We start from the raw sequence: 18,500 nt of genomic DNA, 5'->3' as shown, positions 1-18,500 counted from the left end.
CAAATCTTCTCAGTGGATTCATTTGATGAGTCATGCACCACAATTCTGTAACGTCCTAGAATTACATTGTTTTATTTGAGGACCTACAGCAGATATGAAATGGAAATATGATTATTCATTTTTTTATTGCCTGACAGCACTCGTTCCAATTTTTTTTTTTTTTATCCTAAAAAAGATTCAGACTCTTAATCACCGTTTTTTAATGTATTTCCTTCTAAAGCAAAGTGAACTGCCTCGTATCACACTGCAGAATCTTTTAAGTGTTTGGTTAATCACCTTCTCATCATGTTGCTTTCTATAAAATGTTTGACCGCCTCCTGTCAACGTCAAACCATTCAATATGTAGGAGAATCAAAAATCAAACAGCTTCCCCGTTTAAAATTCTCATTTATTAAAGTCATTTGGGGGGAAAAAAAAAAGTGAGAGTCATATTAGAAACATTTACAAACTGAAAGATACAAAAAGTTAAAAGAGTTACATGTTCTCATAGTTACAAAAAGTGAAAAGCACTTTGAGAAGAGAGTCAACCACGCTTCATAGAAGTTTAAAAGAGACTTTTTCCCCCAGCAGTTGGGCTTTTCAGCAGCTCCTGACAGACCAGCGCACCTAAAACACCAGACTGGAATGAATTTGGAATAAACTTTGGCTCCATTAGAAGAAACTTCAGGTAAAACCTTTTTCTTTTTTTAAAAAAATGGAGCTGAGTGGTCAGACCTGCTAACCCTGACCTGACTTCATGGAAATAACGTTAACAACTGAGGAAGTTATCAAAGTAAAAAAAAAAAAAAAAAAAAGTACCAAATAGATTTACTTTCATTAATAACACTCTGTAAACACGGTAATAAACATGTGGACTTTACAAAATACATTTTCTCGACTTATATACAGACTCCAGAGTGAGAGGAATGATTGCCGTTTGTTGGTGTGGAGCTGGAGGCGGCCACGGTGTGAAAACGGACATCGGTCGACTTTTAAAAACTTCCACTATGGCTTCAAGGACAGGTTTTTAAAAAAGCAGACTTAAAAAAAGAAAAAAAAAAGGGGGGGGGGGGGGCGGGCCGCCTCCTTTGCCTGGAATGGATCACAGCCGGCAGCTAGGCGCCGGGGGGACGCGGATATGAAGGAAACGCTGATGTAAACCTGGACGACGTCTCTGTACATTAGTGTTACGGGTGTTTAAGGCACAGTCCGACAGACTCAAACCGTCTCTCCAGCCCGAACTCCAGAGTTTTACGGTAGAAAAACAACAATAGAAGAAGAACAAAGGGAGGTTTGGCTGTGGATAAAGTCCGGTGTGCGCTTCCTTGTTTGATTTGCAGGGAAATAATTTAATAAATTATTAGTTTTTCCATTTATTCTCTTTAGCTTAATCAGGGTGTTTTTGCTCTAAGAGCCTGTGTTTCTGTTTTTCCATCAGTAAAATCACATTCAAGCTTCAACCTGACAATCAGCCGACGTCTTTCTACCAATCCGACATATAAAAAAAAGCAACAAGCAACTGTTTGGACGAATCATCTGATTGGGGGAAAGTGAACGTGAAGGTCTTTCTGAGTGGCGTCGGGTCGGGGAGGACTCAGAACTCCTCGTCCTCCGAGCTGAGGTAGTTCTGCTTCTTCCTCACGTTCCAGTGCAGACACTGCGCCAGGCTCTCGAACCAGTCGTTGACCGGGTCCCGGAAGCAGATGGAGGGAACGGGGAAGCAGGAGGTGGTGATGGTGATACTGGAAACAAGGAAAGAGACAAAAAAATAAATAAATAAAAAATGAGGTGAGGGTTGGCTTCCCAGAATGAGGAAACGGGAGCGGCGGTGAGCGGCGAGGTGCAGTCGCACCACTTCCTGGTGAGGAAACATGGGACTGTTTGTGGCTGAGATGATGGAGCGGCGGCGCTGGGATGTGTTACATAAGCAGAGGTCTGGATCTGGCTCAGGAGGCTCTCCTGAGGCCCGGAGACCATTAAGCAGGTTGATCAGGTTACATAACAGAAGCAGCGGCGGACTCATCCGTCCACGGCTCCCTTTCACCTTGAAAGCCTTTGTGTGTGTGTGTGTGTGGTGTGTGTGTGTGTGTGTGTGAGCGGTGGCGGTGGCGGCAGCTCGGTATGCGGACCGACCTGTCTCCGTGGCAGATCTCCTGCCGCTTCCTCCCGTCCAGCGACACCCAGGCCGTGTTCCTGGCGTCATGGGAAAGCATGATCTGAGGACGGAAAGCAGCCGCTTCAGCCAAGAACTCCACTTCCTGTTTCCTCAGCGCTGAAGCGAGGGACTGATTAACCTTCTTTGCTACTCGGGTGAATATTTACCGCTAAACAGACATCATAAATTACCACTAAATCTCATTAACTGTGTCTGTTTCACTGTTATATGACGTTAGGGCTGATTAATCTCTCGTCCCAAACCTTCACTTGAAGATTTAGCAGACATGTTTCCTGCAACCCTCAGTTTTCTGGAAACCTCAAGCTGCTCATTTCTCAAGCTCCTGTGGGTTTGGTTTGTCCCTGATATTTTTTATCTACTTTATATTGAGTTTCTTGTAGCATTTGACTGAAGTGTCAGTGAGTAAATGTGCCTGAATAAGATTGAAGAGCTCTAAAACTAAGAGTACAGCTTTGTTGTTGTTGGGAGTGTGCGCACCTTGAGCTCCACGCCGGCCGGCACCACGATGGGCCTGAAGGACAGCGAGTGCGGGCAGATGGGGGTGATCATGATGGCCGGGACATTGGGGTGGATCATGGAGGCTCCGGCCGCCACGGCGTACGCGGTGCTGCCGGTGGGCGTGGACACGATCACACCTGGAGAGGGAGAGAGGCCGTTTCACTTTTAGAACCACATCAAGGTCTGAACAGAACCCAGAGCCGACACTTGTATTCCTGAAAGGTATTTAAATAACGTTCCTATTATCCTGAAATGTTCTCATCTGGATTACAGTTCTCTTGCATATGAACTTTATAACGAATCAGCGTGTAATCATGTCTGTTCAAAGGTCCGCTCGCCGAAGCTGTGGAGACTAAACTTTGTCCCCGTCCAGCCGAGGGAACTTAAAGAGCCGCTCACCGTCTCCCTGCACCGTGGTGATGAGGTGTCCGTCCAGGAAGAGGTCCACGTTGGACAGGTAGGAGGAGGGTCCTCGGTCCACCACCACCTCGTTCAGGACCTGAGACACAACCGGGGTCAGGATGAGAGAACGAAGCTGTTTTTCTTGGTGTCACACAGGTGGAAAAACATCTCATTTAAGCCGAGTTCATGCTGTAATAACAGGTTCGAGGCCGTCTGAAGAGCTGCTGAGTCAGGGTGACGAAACGCCGCCGCCGTGCGGAGGAGGGAGGGCTCACCTGGTACTGCATGGCCTTGCGGCTGCTCTCGGCGTCCCCGTTGGTCAGGATGATTCCCTTCTCGTCCACCCGGGCTTTATTCTCCCAGTTCTCCTTCAGCACGCGCACTTTCAAGCGGCTCCGCAGCACGATGGCGGCGTTTCCTGCACACCGGGCGGCGGACGTTAAGAACAAACCCCTCCTCTGCGAATGAGGGCGGAGAGGAGCGGAGCCGGCCGGTTACCTTCAATAATCTGGGTGACCTGAGACTGGTACGTGTCGAACTTGAAGGGCGTGAGGAAGCCGAGGGAGCCCAGGTGGAAGGCCATGACCGGAGGAACGCTGTCCTGTGGAGGGGAAGCGCGTTAACGGAGCGAGGCGCTCGTGTTGGAGAGGCTCGAGAGGCCGACTGAATACCTGGAAGAGGGACGAGGCGTACAGCAGGGTGCCGTCGCCGCCCAGGCAGATGATGAAGTCCACCTGGTTGGAGATGTCGTCCAGATCTGAAACACACAGATTCACACATTTACATCCGTCTCCAGACACACTGAGACACACACCTCTCTCCGCCCGCTCTCCACCTTCTCTGAAAGCGCAGAATTTCTTGGAGACGGCTCCGAAGTTTTCGTCTCCGGAGATCGCCGGATCGTCCAGGACTTTCTTCTCCACGTAAACAATCATGTTTTTCACCTGCGGGTCAGAGAGAGGAGGAGCTGAGCGGGAGGCGGCACGTCGGGTTAGAGCCGCAGGCTCGGGGTTCAGAGGTCGCACCTCGGTGAGGAAGACGCACAGCTCTTTGAAAGGCTGCAGCAGGCTGGCATCTCGGATCTTCTTGATGACAAGGACACTTTTGGGAGGCTTGTTCCACGTCAGCCTCTGGCTGGCGGGGTCCTGAATGTGCCTGCGAGACAAAAAACAGCCGAACCGGGTTAAAATCTGCCGCGACCCGTGGCCTCGGCCTCAGCTGATCGGCTCACTGAGGAGTCCTTGTGCTCGTCACGACCACGACGACTCAGCACATTTCCAATTAGAGGCGCCGACTTGGCGTCCGACACTTGTGCAATCTGTATCAGCATCCGGGGATCGAACCGACAACTTCTGCTGCGTGCGACAGGAGGCGCGGCGAGTGAGGAATGAGGAAGTCGGCGGGAAAACGAGCCGCGTCGCAGAGGGACGGCGGCCACGAGTTAAAGCTGGAAACAGCCGCCGGGCCCGATTAGCCGGCTCTCTTAGTTCCAGCTTCCGTAAGAAGCGGATCCGTCACGCCGATCAGGGCGCCGCGGCGGCGGGAAACCAGGAGGACCCGGCCGCTCACGCCACATGAATCTGAGACGCTGTGTTCCGATACGTAAGAGACCAGCTGAACGGATCAGGAAAGATTAAAATCTGCTCACTAATTAAAGCGAGAAGTAAAAAAAAAAAAAAATAAGCCTTTGATTAGTTTTATATTCAGCAGGATTCACAACATTGTTATTTTTAATTCTTCTTCTGGTGAAAAAGCTCAGAAACTGAAGAGTCGATCCACATGTTCGTCAAAACATTAAGAATCCGATGAGCTCTCACGTTCCACGATACAATCAACCATGTGTTTATCCCTCCAAGAAAACTGGAGCTGCTTCAGGAAATATGAAGGAGATATTCAGTTTTTAGTCGTGCATTTCACATTCCCCGGAGCGGCTCTGAGGGTTCCACCGGAACGTAGAACGAACGTCTGGAGCCAGACGTCGACACAGACATAAATCTCCATCGTTACTCCTCTCATCACATGCGCTGTGGTCATCCTGATGCACCTGAAGGCGCCTTCAGACCGCAGGAGCCCTAAAAACCAGCAGCAGCGGCTAATTGAACTTTAAGGCAGTTACACGTGGAAAATGTGGCTTTTCAAGCCTGGTTACGATCGGCAGGACGAATCCGTGAGACCAACTCCAGAAAGCACTGATAACAGGGTTTGTTTTTATCCCCTGAAAGAAATCTGTAACTCCAGTATAAAGCAGGATCTTCCTGCATTTTTAATTTAATCTTTATGTATAAGAGGAGACTTCAGCGCTGCAGGGCTCAAGCGACTGATGTGTACTAACTCGCATGCACGCACACAAACACACACACACACCTGTTTAGTCTCGACAAATAACGCAAGACAGCAGCTTTGTGAGGACACATCTACTTCCTGTTTAAGGAGAAAAAGAACAATGCGCCACACAATGTGATGCAAACAAGAAAAAAAAAAAGACCACAGATTGCTCATAAAGGCCGACGTGCGCCACCAGGTCATCAGGTGTGATCGAGCGCAGCAGCTCTGCAGCTCTTCCTGCCTTCAGGGGGTTTAGGTTACTGTCTGGGTTTGTGGTTTGAGATGATTACTACTGTACTAATGTCACTGCCTGAATAGCATCAGGAAAAGACAGACATCACAACACGAAAACTCAAACCGGTTCATAGTGTGGGGTAAGTTTTTTTTCCAGGAGGTGAATGATTCTGAAGTGTGCAGATCCAAACATGTGAAACTCAAACTGGACACACCTGCTTTCCAACAACAATCGGGGGGAAACGAGGCGAGATGTCATTTGCATTTCAAACGCCTGTTCAGCCGCCGTTCAGTTTCTGTGTAGAACACCTCAAAGCATCCACGCCCCGCCGTCTCATCCCATTCACAGCCCCCCCCCCCCCCCCCCCCCCGCAGCTTTCCACACTGTTAGAGCATCTGACAACAAACGCAACGCCGCCGCTGGAGAAGCAGCAGAATGTGACGCTTCAGCTTCATCCTTCCAACAACAAATCACGACCCTGTGCTGACAGAGACACCGGGAAGTTCTCTCACCATTTCCAGACTCGGTTCCCGCCGGGGCTCTCGGGAGCGTCCTGCAACGGGCACTGGTTGAACTTCATGGCTGTACTCATGTAATGAAAGCTGCTGCTGCTTCAGGGCTGGCTCAGCAGGAGGCGGCGGCTCGGTCCCGGTGTCCCGCTCCGACGCGGCGGCTCATGCTGCCTCGGCTCCACTTCCTGGTGCGGTCCAGCTGTGAGTCAGCTGCTGGCGGTCTGGGCGGAGAGGCTCTCCATGCGCTGTGGTCGGCGCCCCGGCAGCGGCTGACAAACCCCCCCGGGGGGCTGAGATCTGGACGGGCTGTGGCTATATCGGTCCCAGAGAGGACTTACGCCAAAGCCTCCCGCTGCGCTGCGCTCTGCCTGCTGGAGGAAAGCTCCTGCTCATCTTAACCTTATCTTCATCTCAGCTCCCGCCCCCTCTGCCCCGACACGCCCACTTCAGGGAAGGGATTTCCTTGTAGAACAGGTGTGATTATCTGAGACAACACCTGCAGAGCTGCACCTACTATGCACTATGAAAACAATCCCTATTAAAGGAAAAAAAAAGTCTCCTTTTCAGGGCTTTGAGCCAAATATGGCAATTAAAGCATTTCTCTTGATGACTCGTATTCGGCTCTTTGTTCAATAACTTTTTTTTTTTTTTTAAATGTCAGCAGGTTTGGTAATCCTGTCTGAGTGTGTTGTCAGAAGACAGCAGGATGGAGCTGGACTTCCTGGTGTCTCATTCCAGTCGTCCTTTATTCATCTGAACTGAGCAAACACCGCTGGAGCAAATCTTTTATCTCCCAAACCCCGATCACCACGCGTCAAACCGCACGATTCCATCAGTCCGGTATTATTCCTGCTTATGTAATACTGTATTTACTGCACGCATATTAAACACACTACTAGAAAAAAAGAGGTTTGTGCGACTGACGTTTCAGTTTTCAACATGATCCCAGCTGCTCTTCTGAAAAGAGCCTCTTTTTGGGTCCTTTTAATCAAACCAACGTCGCCTCAGTGCATCACAGTCCGAGTCCTGGAGGATGGAAACCACCCGGATCCACAGATCAAAGACATGCTTCCCATTATTAACGTGGGAAAAAACCGGGAGCAAAGAAAAATGCTTCAATGAGTCTGGAGACCTTTAACTGTAAAAGACTTGGGTGTCGTGTTTCCAGGATCTGGTCACTCGGTTCCTTGTTACAGGAAACGGCATCTATTGTAAAAACTTTGTCCACATTAATGATTACAGGAGCGTTGAGGTTTCTGAGGTCAGTCCGTTGCACTTTATTCCAATGCGTGATATCACCTGTGTGTGTTTATGGCTCCAGCTGACGGACCTGCAGGCCTGCTCTCCTCGCAGACGCCACCTTCTCCTTTGTGACCAATGTTACGCAACACGCCGCCTCCAAAACAAGGCTGCAGCAGCACACCGCCGTGTTTCCTTTAAAGGTGTGTTCAGGGTGGCGGGAAAGGTGACGAAAGGTGGAAATTCCTCCGCAGGCGTACGACAATGCCTCGTGAGAGGCCGAGCTGTGTCCGTCTGGTTTTCCCTCAGCATCACGACGACGCCTCAGGAATGAGAACGGCTCCCGACTCCTCTCTGCAGGATGGAACTGTGACCGCACGGTTTCCTGCTCAGTTTCGGTCGTTTTCCATCGGAACAGGGTCTCCTCCTCGGCGTGGGGGGAGCCGTCATGGCGAGGCGAGGCGTTGCACCTGATCGCCGCTCATCGAGGGTGATTTCTGTGCTCCCATCTCCGATCGGGATTTAAACATTCTCTCCTCGCTCTACTGACATCACAATCTGCCAATCTCTGGTGATTCAGGCCACTTGTAACCACGGTCGATAAGGTGCCAGAACAGCATCAGACCTGAGGTAATAACACGTAATGGAAACGGCAAAAACCCGAGTGGAGAGCAGCAGGCGCGGCTGGAGAAGCCCCATTAGCGTCGACGGTCTATATGTGGAAGTGGGTCCGTCTAAAAGTGGCGTCGTGAACCTTTGTTTGTGACGGAAATAACCCGGTTTTACTACTTTTACCCCGTCTAGCGGCTTTGCCGAGGCTAATCCTCCAAACGCGGCGTGCCGAAACAGACAGTGCGGGGGGGGTCGGAGGTCAAACGGCTTGACCCGGCCCGCACTGGAAAAGGTGGAGAATCTCTCAACGCTTCAATGCTTTTGTTTTGCTGCGTCAAACTTTTAATGGAGGATCTGCACGGAGTTCAGGAACGGTTCAGTTCATGGTTTCTGATACTTGCTGGATGAAGAATAAATAATCGCAATGCTACAAAGTTTTGAATATCTTAGATGAAAAATGGAGTTAACAGTTAACAGGACGGACGGCAGCGTTCAGACATTGATCCAACGATCAGATAAAACTATCAAAACACGTTCTCGCATTCACAGTCCGATCCGAACAGACAGCTCAGTGTGGTCAACAAATGGGAATCGAACCGGTCTGCAGACGCCGCTCGCCGTACGACACAAAAACAGAGTTTCAGCCACGACTTGAAGTTCGACTCAAGGTTCACCAACCTGAGGACGACCTCTGATACACAGCATGATGTCACGAAACGCCGTCAGAAATGACGTGAAAATCTAAATCCCCGGAAAAACCAGTTTCTCCTCATTCGCTTTGAGAGTCTTAAATAATAAAGTCAAAGAAAATCAAACTAATGACTTCATAGAAACAATGACTCTGCAGTTCAGATGATGTAATGATGACAAACGAAAGGTGACATGCATGATATCGCTCTAATTAAAGGATTTGGATTTCCATTTGGGATTCATAAATGAAATAAAACTACGATTAATTACTAATAAAACTCGTATGCTTTCACTGGTACAATACCTGGAAATGAAAAATTACTATTTTCTTCCATCAACTTCAAATGAGAGCTCGTAAACGCCCGGCCGAATGTCAATAAAGAATCCATTTACTGTGGAAACTTAATTCTTTTAAAGTCTGTTACACAATTTCACCAGATTGTGACGTTCTTTGACTGAAACTTCACATTTTACCTTTACCTGGTGTTATAATGATAAGAATAATAAGAAAAACTAATCAATACTCAAAGTAACTCCTGAACAGACAAAACCTGTGTTAAATGTTTTTACTGTGTCCACCTCATCTCCTATACGTCGACCACTCCACGTTGTGCCTGTGTCCCGGGATGCTTCCTTGACATATCGATTATTCGTGTTATTGACTGACTGAATGCATGATTGCATACCGACGAGCTGCAAATTAATTGCCCCTTGTGGGGTAAATAAAGTTTTCTGAGGAATTTAAGACTGACTGAAGTGTGGTAAATGCCGTTTTCTCTGTAAAGGCATCACGTTTCACAACATTTCAACAAACAGGCTTGAAATTGAGTCCAAAAAGAGAAAGAGCACTGTTAATGGCAGGAACTCACAAACACCCTGTGATTTTGAGTCCAAATGTCTTGTAAACACAGTCGGCTGACCTCATGTGACCCGAGGAAGAGGATTACTCCCAGCTGACGCTGAAAACCTCCTCAGATCCCGGGTTTTATTTTTGTAGACTAAATTCCGCCTCTGGTCTGTTTTTCGGCTCGCTGAATCTCACAGGTGTGTTTGACAGATGCGGAGACGAGCGAGCAAATCCAGACACACGTTCATTAATAATCAACACGTTGTCCAGATCGGAGCGCCTGGTGAGGGCGGAGCCTCGCTGCCTGACGGCCAGTCCAGGCAGAACCGCAACGCCCGGATTCTCAACCTGAAGCTGCAGGGTGACTTTACAAAGTTTAACCAGTTTTCAGGCTGGAATGAGTTCAAAGACATAAATCTTTTCTCAGAGTTGAGGATAACCCAGTTAGAGATCTGGGTATTTTAATGATGAAACTCTCGGTTTCCAGCTACATTTTTTGACACATGAACTCCTGAGTGGCTTCGCTCAAACTGTTTTCCATCTTTTGGATTTAACCTGATTCCCTCCTTTTGGATGAAGCGATGATTCTTGATTCTACCGGACTCATGGGAGGATTTCTGTCCAGTGTTCGGCGTTGACAGCTTCCTCATTCTGACCTCAGTTTAATGATCCATTGCTTGTTCCTCAAACAGACTGGTGTGTTGATCCTTTAAGATTTTATCCTCACATGTCAGTCTGTGCAACGTATCATCATTTAGGAACATTTCAACTCTGACTGGAAATTCAAGATGCCTTTATTGTCATTTCTTTTTTTCCTATTGAGGATTTTCCAGGAAGCCGATTGACTGATCAAATGAATAATGAGCCATTCATGAGAAGGATAATGGTCAGAAACTAGTGAGGTCGGCCTCGTATTTCAGGCTGAACATGTTCTTTACCACTTCCTGAAGCTTTCACATTGTGAGGCGAGAGCGGCTGCAGCGTCTCCGAGTGAAGGATATCAGGGTTCCTAAAGGTCGATTTGGAGTTTTAACACGACTGTGTGTCGCTTCATGACGAGCGTTTCATCAGATTTAAAAAACAAATCATTACAGACCATCAACAATCATTTAACGGTTCATTTATCACTTAAAGTTTTTTCATAACGTGATAATTATCATACTTTTCTGCAGTGGTTCCAATCCTGAATTTTGGTGATCAATTCCTTACAATTGATGCCTGATTATATGATTGATTTATTTATTTTTTTTACAATATTATTTAAGTAAAATTGACTTATTTAAGGTTTTACTCCATGACAGTAGTTCAAGTATTTCTCCACACTCAGTACATTGATTGACATACATTGATTATTATACATTCTTTCATATTTCACCTTTATCATTTTTTTATTCGAATACACTGCGTCAAATATCTAATTCTACTGCTGTGGATATTTTCACGTGTTTCTATTCTTGTGAAAACGTGTGCATGTGTGAAAATATTTTCTCTTCTGATGGTTCAAGTATTTTGAGAAGTAATTCACTGTATAAAAAGGTGAAAGCTGGATTAATAATAAAAACAGTAATTAGCAGCACTCCTGTCTAATGACTGGTGCACAAAGAAAAGAAAAGATTTGAATGTTCCTACAGTCCAACCTGGTATTAAAACAAACTTAAAAACCGTGAATGACCTTTTCAAATTATTTATTCATAAAATTTCCTACGGATGCAACACTTCCACTTCCACTTGTTCGCACAAACTGACGTGCGCGACGAAGACGTGCAAACGAACCCTCGTTGCGTCAATCAGCACATAAACACCGTTTTTGAAACGATTCGGTTTCAGTAGGGATGTGCGAGTACCGATACCAGGTATCGGTATCAGGCCGATACTGGCCTTATTTCAAAGTATCGGGTACTCGTTAAGGCTACCGATGCCAGCCGCCGATACTCACGGCAAGAAAACCCCACACGTAGTAAGCCCTCCTCACCAGCAGTTGGTGGTAGTGCAACCAAATGGGATGCAAGCTGCCGACAAACATGAAAGAGGAAGAAGCTCCTCTCTGAGAGTCGCTGACAGGCGCAGGGCCAGTGTTAATTTTGTCAACGAAAACTTAAACGAAAACTATTCGTTGACGACCCTTTATTCCGTGACTAATTTGTGACGAGAACGTAAATTTAATAAGTAATGACAACAAAAACTAAAACAAAATCTCTGAACATCATGAACTGACGAGTAAAAATGTGACGATAAAGCTGCCGCTGGCCGCCGGACAAGCTGGGTTACAACCATCCTCACGCCGGGGCTCCGGTCCGGCTCCGGTCCGGCTCCGGTCAGGCTCCGGTCCGGCTCCGGTCCGGCTCCGGTCAGGCTCCGGTCCGGCTCCGGTCTGTCTCCTACACGGAGACGCAGCACCGCAGCAGCACTGTTGTTTGTTGTGCTTCGCTTTTTCTTCTTCTTCTGTGATGTTGTACGGCAGCTTGCATCCCGTTGGCTGCATTACTGCCACCTGCTGGTCATTATGATTGGAGCTTTTTTTCTTGCAGGCGGTCATTTGTTGCAAGAATTTACAGAAAGAATCTGAAGTTCATATATTTAAATTTTTTCCAACAAGCCATAGATCTTCATATTTATGATACAAGAGTTATATGATACATTCTAAATTTCAGTATCTAAACATAATTAAAGATCTGCTCACAGTGGAGTTTTTACAACCGTGACACGCATCCTTCTGCACTTCTGCTGCTGTGGTTTTATGTTGTGTTGTTTTTATGTGTATGTTGATGAAGCACTTTGCACTTTGCCCAAGACAAATTTCCTACTGAGACAATAAAGTTATCTATCTATCTATCTATCTAATTTACGACAGTACAACAAAACTGTCAAATTTCATCAAGACTAAAATTAAGACTAAAACTAAAACTCATTTTCACAGACTAAATTCTAACTAAAACAAAACAAAACTAAAAAACTAAAATGTGACTTTAACTAAATCAAGTCTTTGGTGAGGGACTAAGACTAAAATGAAATGAAAAATTCATGTCAAAATTAACACTGCGGAGGGCTACACTGCAGCGGGCTGACTTCTCCATGAGTCTCATCCAGAGCAGAGACAACAGGAATGAACACAGAACGGCTGCTCGTCTCACCAAAACTTCGCCGGTGTGGAAATTCTTTTATATAAGTGAAAACGAGCCGAGCTTTGCAGAATGCAAACTCTGCAATGCTAAAATTGCTAAAGGAGGTGCGCGATGTTGTTCATTTACCACTAGTAATTTGTTGAAACACCTCAGGGCGAAGCTTGTGGATGAGAGTCTGACGCTGTTGTGCTGGAAAAAAAGAAAACTCCGGCAGCAACTCGACGGCAAACTCTGCAGAAGACCGAGAAACTGAAGAGCAGAGATCCGAGAGCAGCACAAATAACTCGAGCAACTCTTTAAACTCAGGGGTTGTTCTATCTTTGACTTTAGTTCATAAAAAAATCATTAAAATTAGTACATTTAAAAACCTTAGTTTATGTAAAGTGTAAAACTCAGAGAAAACTGTTATCTTGCACTTAATTTCATTTAAATAAGTGTAAACTCACTGTTGTTTGTTTTTATTTTTCAGACTATTATTTTGGACTTAAACATGTAGCTGGGCTGCCTTTTTATTAGAAATAAAATTCATTTTCAAAAATAATCTGTCATTGCATTATTTTAAATTTTATGTATATAAAGTATCGGTATGCAAGTATCGGTATCGGTGAGTACTGAAGATGAAGTACTCGTACTCGGTATCGGTCTGAAAAAAAGTGGTATCGCACATCCCTAGGTTTCAGAATTCGGTTTGACAGTAATTTCTTCTATAAACAAAGTATTAATCCATTCATAGGTGACGAGTGTCGCTTCATCCTCATTCTTGGAATGAGTGCGAGAGAGAAGTCCATTTCTCAAGTCTCGCTACTCCTGATCAGACGGTTACTTACATGACTGCGTGTGGATTCTGAAGCATGCATGCCTTGGGGCCGAACGTGGTCACAGGACTCGGCCCGTGGAGCGACTGAGTCCTCCTGGAAGAGACAAACGCCGAGATTCAGACAACGCACAAACTCAACTCTGTCTGTTTTTTTTTTAGTTTCAGTATCCAGATGAGTCTTGTGGGAGCCGGACTGAAGAAAAACCTCAATTTTCCAGAGTTACACAAAGCGGCAAAATAAATTTCCACTATTGGGTTATTCTGTTCAGGGAGGGGGGGAAAAAGAGAAATGAAAAGTGTTGAGTTTGAGGCCGAGATGAAGGATTTCTACTTTTTAGCCCTTCACCAGATGCTGGGTCACTCCGCAGGTCGCTTCTGTCGCCACCCGGCCGCCATTATTAACTGGTCTTTTCAAATCAGGGAGCGGCGAGCGAGCGGGTGGAGGATGATGGGGAATTCCCCATCCACCCCCTCCACCAGATGAAAACCTGCCTCCATCTCCATCACAGAGGCCCTTGAACGTCATTTAACCTGAGTCAGAGATGAGAAATGCGACTTGTTTCGAAGAGAACTTAGAATTCTGTGTGTTCTGGCTGAACAGGATCTTGGGATTCTGCACCGAGACTCAAAATGTTTTCAGTGACACTCTGAGATGTAAACAGCTTTCCCGAAAACATGAAACAAATTCACACTTATCAACTGGAACACTACGAGCCGAGCTCAGAGGAAAACTGAAGAGAGAAAAAAAAGTGGAAAACAAACATTTTCATGGACTGTACATGTGGAAATCTGCGGTTTTTATGATGCATCACGTCACTCAAAGCAGTCTGATAATGGGAGCAAATAAAACCATCTGCACGCTGATTTGAGTCAGGAAGTTTAATAAATGAGGAGGCTCAGTTCTATTCCGATTAACCTGCAGTTCTCATCTCTTGTTACATTCATCCGTTAGCTTAGTTTTTTTCTATTTTATTTATTTATTTAAGCTAAACTGTGACCAAGGTACTGTTTTATTCTTATCATGCTCTGTTTATAGGACAATAAAAGGAGCCCGAGTCTTATAAATCGTATTGATCACACTGTGTGGTTTCATTTTATACGTCTAACTTTAAAGCCGACGCTGAATGTAATCTATGAGTCGCTGAATCCTGCTTGTTTTGATTTTCCCTCCAGTGGAGACACAACGCTTGAGAAACTTCAAGGTTTTCTAATCCTCGACAAAAGCAGAAGAGGGCAGAGGAGAGGGAAACTCAGAGACTGCAACACATGAGGGATGGTGAAAGGAGGCATTTCGTGACTTGCATTGAGAAAGAAGACCGAAAAAAAAGTTTCTTTTTCATTTCAAAGAAACTTGTGAGAAAAGGAAGTTTTAAACCTGGTAAATGACTAAAAAAACTAAAAAAAGATGGTTTTGACCCAGACAAGCAAAAACACTCAAACGAAAGAAAGTGGATGCTAAATTATATGTGAGGTCAAAATAATGTAAAAATAGTCATTTATGGTGTGTTTTCTTTACATACATTTCTATTTTATACCAGTACTGGAGTGGGATTATTCAAGTTTGATTTCCATTCCAACCTTCTAGCTTAATACTTTCCAGCCAGGGAATCCCACGGCCGTCTGAATCACTGGCCGGCTCTTTTCAAATGTCACTAAAATGAGAAGTGCTGTGGTCAGATTCAAGCGTGGGAGTGTTTCAACATTTGGGACGAATGCGCTCTCTGCGCCGACTTCTCTTTACCTCGGCTGCGAACGCACGCTGTCGACACTGTTTGCAACACTGCTCATAAACAAACGCGTGATTTCTGCTTCTTTTGTGACACACACACACATTTCACAAACACCTGATGTGGTGCAACGCCAATCATCCCACAATGCTGCTGGGAAAAGAAACAGCTGCTGCCCTGCAGCATCGTCCAGCATCAAACCTGCTGGAACAGGGGAATGTTTATTATTTACCAAAACTTCTACACAGAGGCTCACATCTCACTGTGTGTGTGTGTGTGAGTGTGTGTGTGTGAGAAAAGGTCCTCATATGAGTGGGAATAAAACATCATTTAATCTTGATGTTTGTTTAAAGGGTATCTTGTACGTAGGTCATGGGGCTGATAAAAACAGGGTGTTGACCAGTGATGACAGCGGTCATTTAGGATAACAGCTGTTTCTCTATCAGCGTGTCCACCATCCCTTTGCTTCTCATGACCACCTTCCAGAAAATGATGCATTTTATGGAGGATTTTCTCATCATTTTCATGTTAACTGTTGCTCAAAAGTAACTAAAAAAGTATGTAAGACGTAACAAGTAATGTGATATTTCTCATTAAAATCCCAAAAGTCTTAAAATAATTGCATGTTTCACTGAATTTGCCTCAATTATTATCAAAAAAGAAAAAAAGACAGTGTGCCTTGAGAAGGATTGATATGCATTCCTATTTTACATTCCAGTCAGAAGCTGGTTTTATGAGCGGTTAACATTTAATTCTATGTGTTTACATTTTATTTACAGGAACTGACTCACTGCAAGCTTTATTTGTTTGATTCTTTACAATTCTAAAGTATAACTCATGACGATTAAAAAGCATTTAATATCTTTTGGGTTATTTTCTTAAATGTCTAAAGTTTCCAAGTTGATATATCAGCATCAAACTAAATTAACCTTAAAATTACCTGTTTACTTTTTTCGGTCAGACTATTCTATTACAACACCTTGTCTGACCTTTGGCTTCAGACATCAGATCACCCCACATGTACCTGTACTCCCATGAGGTGGTGGCTGCAGACGCGCTCAGGCTGCGGGTCTTCTTGTTGCGCCGGGTCAGGCCGTGGCCGGAGACCTCCGCGCCCCCGTCGCAGGTGGAGAAGCAGTACGGGGCGGCCTCCAGCCGCACCTCCTGTCCACCGTCCATTTCAGACAGCCGGGCTGTGAGCAAACTGCCGGGGAAAATCAATCATTCATGAGGGAACAGACTCATTTGCAAGCAGGCTGATAATCATTAGACAGCTCAGAGATCTTGTGTAGCTGGGAGACAAATCTACATGAAACAGAAATGAAAGCAGCTGAAGGACGACTTCCAGATCATAAAGTTGTCTGCACACATATTCCACTGAGGGGTCTCCATTTCTGCAAGTTGCACGCTCTCTTATGAATGTAAGTATTAATCAGAAGACTACAAATAATGATTGCATCACAGTTAGATTGTCATGAGCAGCTGAGAGGACACGTGGGAAATCCAGCTTCAACTGTCCTAATTTCTAAATGTCATGAATTATATGTTTGATTCAGTTTGATAACAAACACTCCAACAAAAAAACTTAGGTGATACTGGTTACATCTGAAACCACATAACCAGAGGAAAGGTGATCAATACATGGGGCTTAAGCAAAAAGCCTGGCCATCATGTTTACATGATCTTAATATGAATTCACCATTGGTTCATAAGTGAGGCAGTGAGGAGAATACTGTGCAAAATAAGACAGCTTTTAGTTGAAATGTCATGAATGCTGTATCTGATTATGGCATTCTGACGCCAACTATCACCCCTTCATTGATTATCAGAAAATGCAGCTTTTATCCTCCAGTTGCTGACAAACTGCACAGATGAACTGTCAAGACTTCTTTTACAGTCTAAGCAAGTCAATATTCATTTTAACTGAAGCAAGTTCCCCTAAAACGGCAAAGACGGACACGTAAGTGTTAAAAATAGCCCTTAGATAACAGTTAAATCATCAATATTAGCTGAAGTTAATCGGATGAACGGTGACGGCTCCAGATGGTTCCTAGACTCGGCTAGTTAGCATGCTAGGCTAACACTGAGTCGCGTTCAGCACAAAACAACACCATAACCCGCTTCCCACGCTACCTTTTCGCCGCGGTGCCAGGGGGGGACGACAGGGACTCGCCGTGCAGCAGACTGCCGGAGAATCAGGGCCGTGACATTATTTCTTTATAACAAAACACCGCACCATCTCCCTCCTACACCCCGGCACTGTCAACAGTCTGACACCACTTCCGCATTATCTCCCACCAATCACAGGCCGGATCGGAGTTGACGTCATGTAAGACCAGGAGGCGGGTTGTTTGATGCCGCGGAGGACCACACTTCTCATTGTTTCTCATTAACATTTATTCTACAACTTTGCTAGTGCATTAAAAAAAATTACATTCTAAAGCGCAATTATGCCTTTTTTTGTCATGCATGGATTTTATTATTATTTTTTTTTTTTTATCTTTTACACGTTAAGTCATCAGGTAGTTTTGAATAAACGAGGACAGCGCGCGACTGAAATTTCTTCATGAGACTTGGACTGATGTGAAATCTAAACGAGGTACTCCACTATTCCTGAAACCAGACATTAAGATTGTTGATTTCCTTTGAACTGAACATTGCCTTGTGTCTGACTGATGCTGTAATAATAATAAAAGTAATAAAAGTAATAAATAATTCCTTTATTTTATAACATGCATATGATAAAACCAGACCAAATTGACAGTTATTTAACACACAAGTTCGATGATTGTCAGGTCATTTTTTACATCTAATGTCAGATTCTGATGGTTTTACACTCCTTATGTCGATGTAACGTTGTGTAGCTTAAATACATCTCGACTTCTTTAACCTGGCTTTACTCACACATTTATTAATCATGCGTTTATGTTTAGTGTAGGCAGCGTGTAACAAGTATTTTTTCTTGGATTATCTGGCCTCTTGTTTTTTTTTTACTATACAAGCTTTTATATATTTCACGGTGCTATATCTACCATGAAAATACCAGATGAACAATAATCCTTGATTTAAATCAACTTCATTTATTATCAATGAGAGCATGATACTTCCTTATATCATGGCGAGAAAAAGGTTTTATAAACCCATTACAGCTGAAAAATAAATCATCTTGTAGCACCCACTTATGTCCATCAGAGGGCGAGAAAGATCAGGATGTGTTTTCAAACATGAACCACAGAAGCAGCTTGTGTGAAGCTTCCTGCAACTCAGAAATCAAGAGAAAACCTGTATTTTCCTAGTTTGAAAACCAAAATCCAGAGGA

At 44.9% G+C, this 18,500-nt stretch overlaps 1 protein-coding gene across 2 annotated transcripts; it reads right to left on the bottom strand.

Annotated features, from left to right (window-relative positions):
* Window positions 1-370: 370 nt before the first annotated feature.
* nadka (NAD kinase a) lies at window positions 371-17,451 on the bottom strand. Of its 2 annotated transcripts, XM_030119581.1 has the most exons (12): window positions 17,315-17,451; window positions 16,206-16,385; window positions 13,465-13,548; window positions 4,081-4,210; window positions 3,891-3,999; window positions 3,727-3,812; window positions 3,554-3,656; window positions 3,331-3,473; window positions 3,053-3,152; window positions 2,633-2,790; window positions 2,113-2,195; window positions 371-1,721 (listed from the first exon to the last, which is right to left on the bottom strand). In XM_030119581.1, exons 2-12 carry the CDS (start codon window positions 16,358-16,360, stop codon window positions 1,574-1,576), a joined length of 1,299 nt encoding a protein of 432 aa, XP_029975441.1. In that variant the 5' UTR covers window positions 16,361-16,385; window positions 17,315-17,451; the 3' UTR covers window positions 371-1,573. The 2 variants fall into 2 exon arrangements, with proteins under 2 accessions (XP_029975441.1, XP_029975442.1); XM_030119582.1 differs by lacking the exons at window positions 13,465-13,548; window positions 16,206-16,385; window positions 17,315-17,451 and adding an exon at window positions 6,128-6,514.
* Window positions 17,452-18,500: the final 1,049 nt, after the last annotated feature.

Source organism: Salarias fasciatus, chromosome 20 (assembly GCF_902148845.1).
Source record: "Salarias fasciatus chromosome 20, fSalaFa1.1, whole genome shotgun sequence".
NCBI lineage: Eukaryota > Metazoa > Chordata > Actinopteri > Blenniiformes > Blenniidae > Salarias > Salarias fasciatus.
This window is presented reverse-complemented; position numbering and strand designations above follow the sequence as displayed.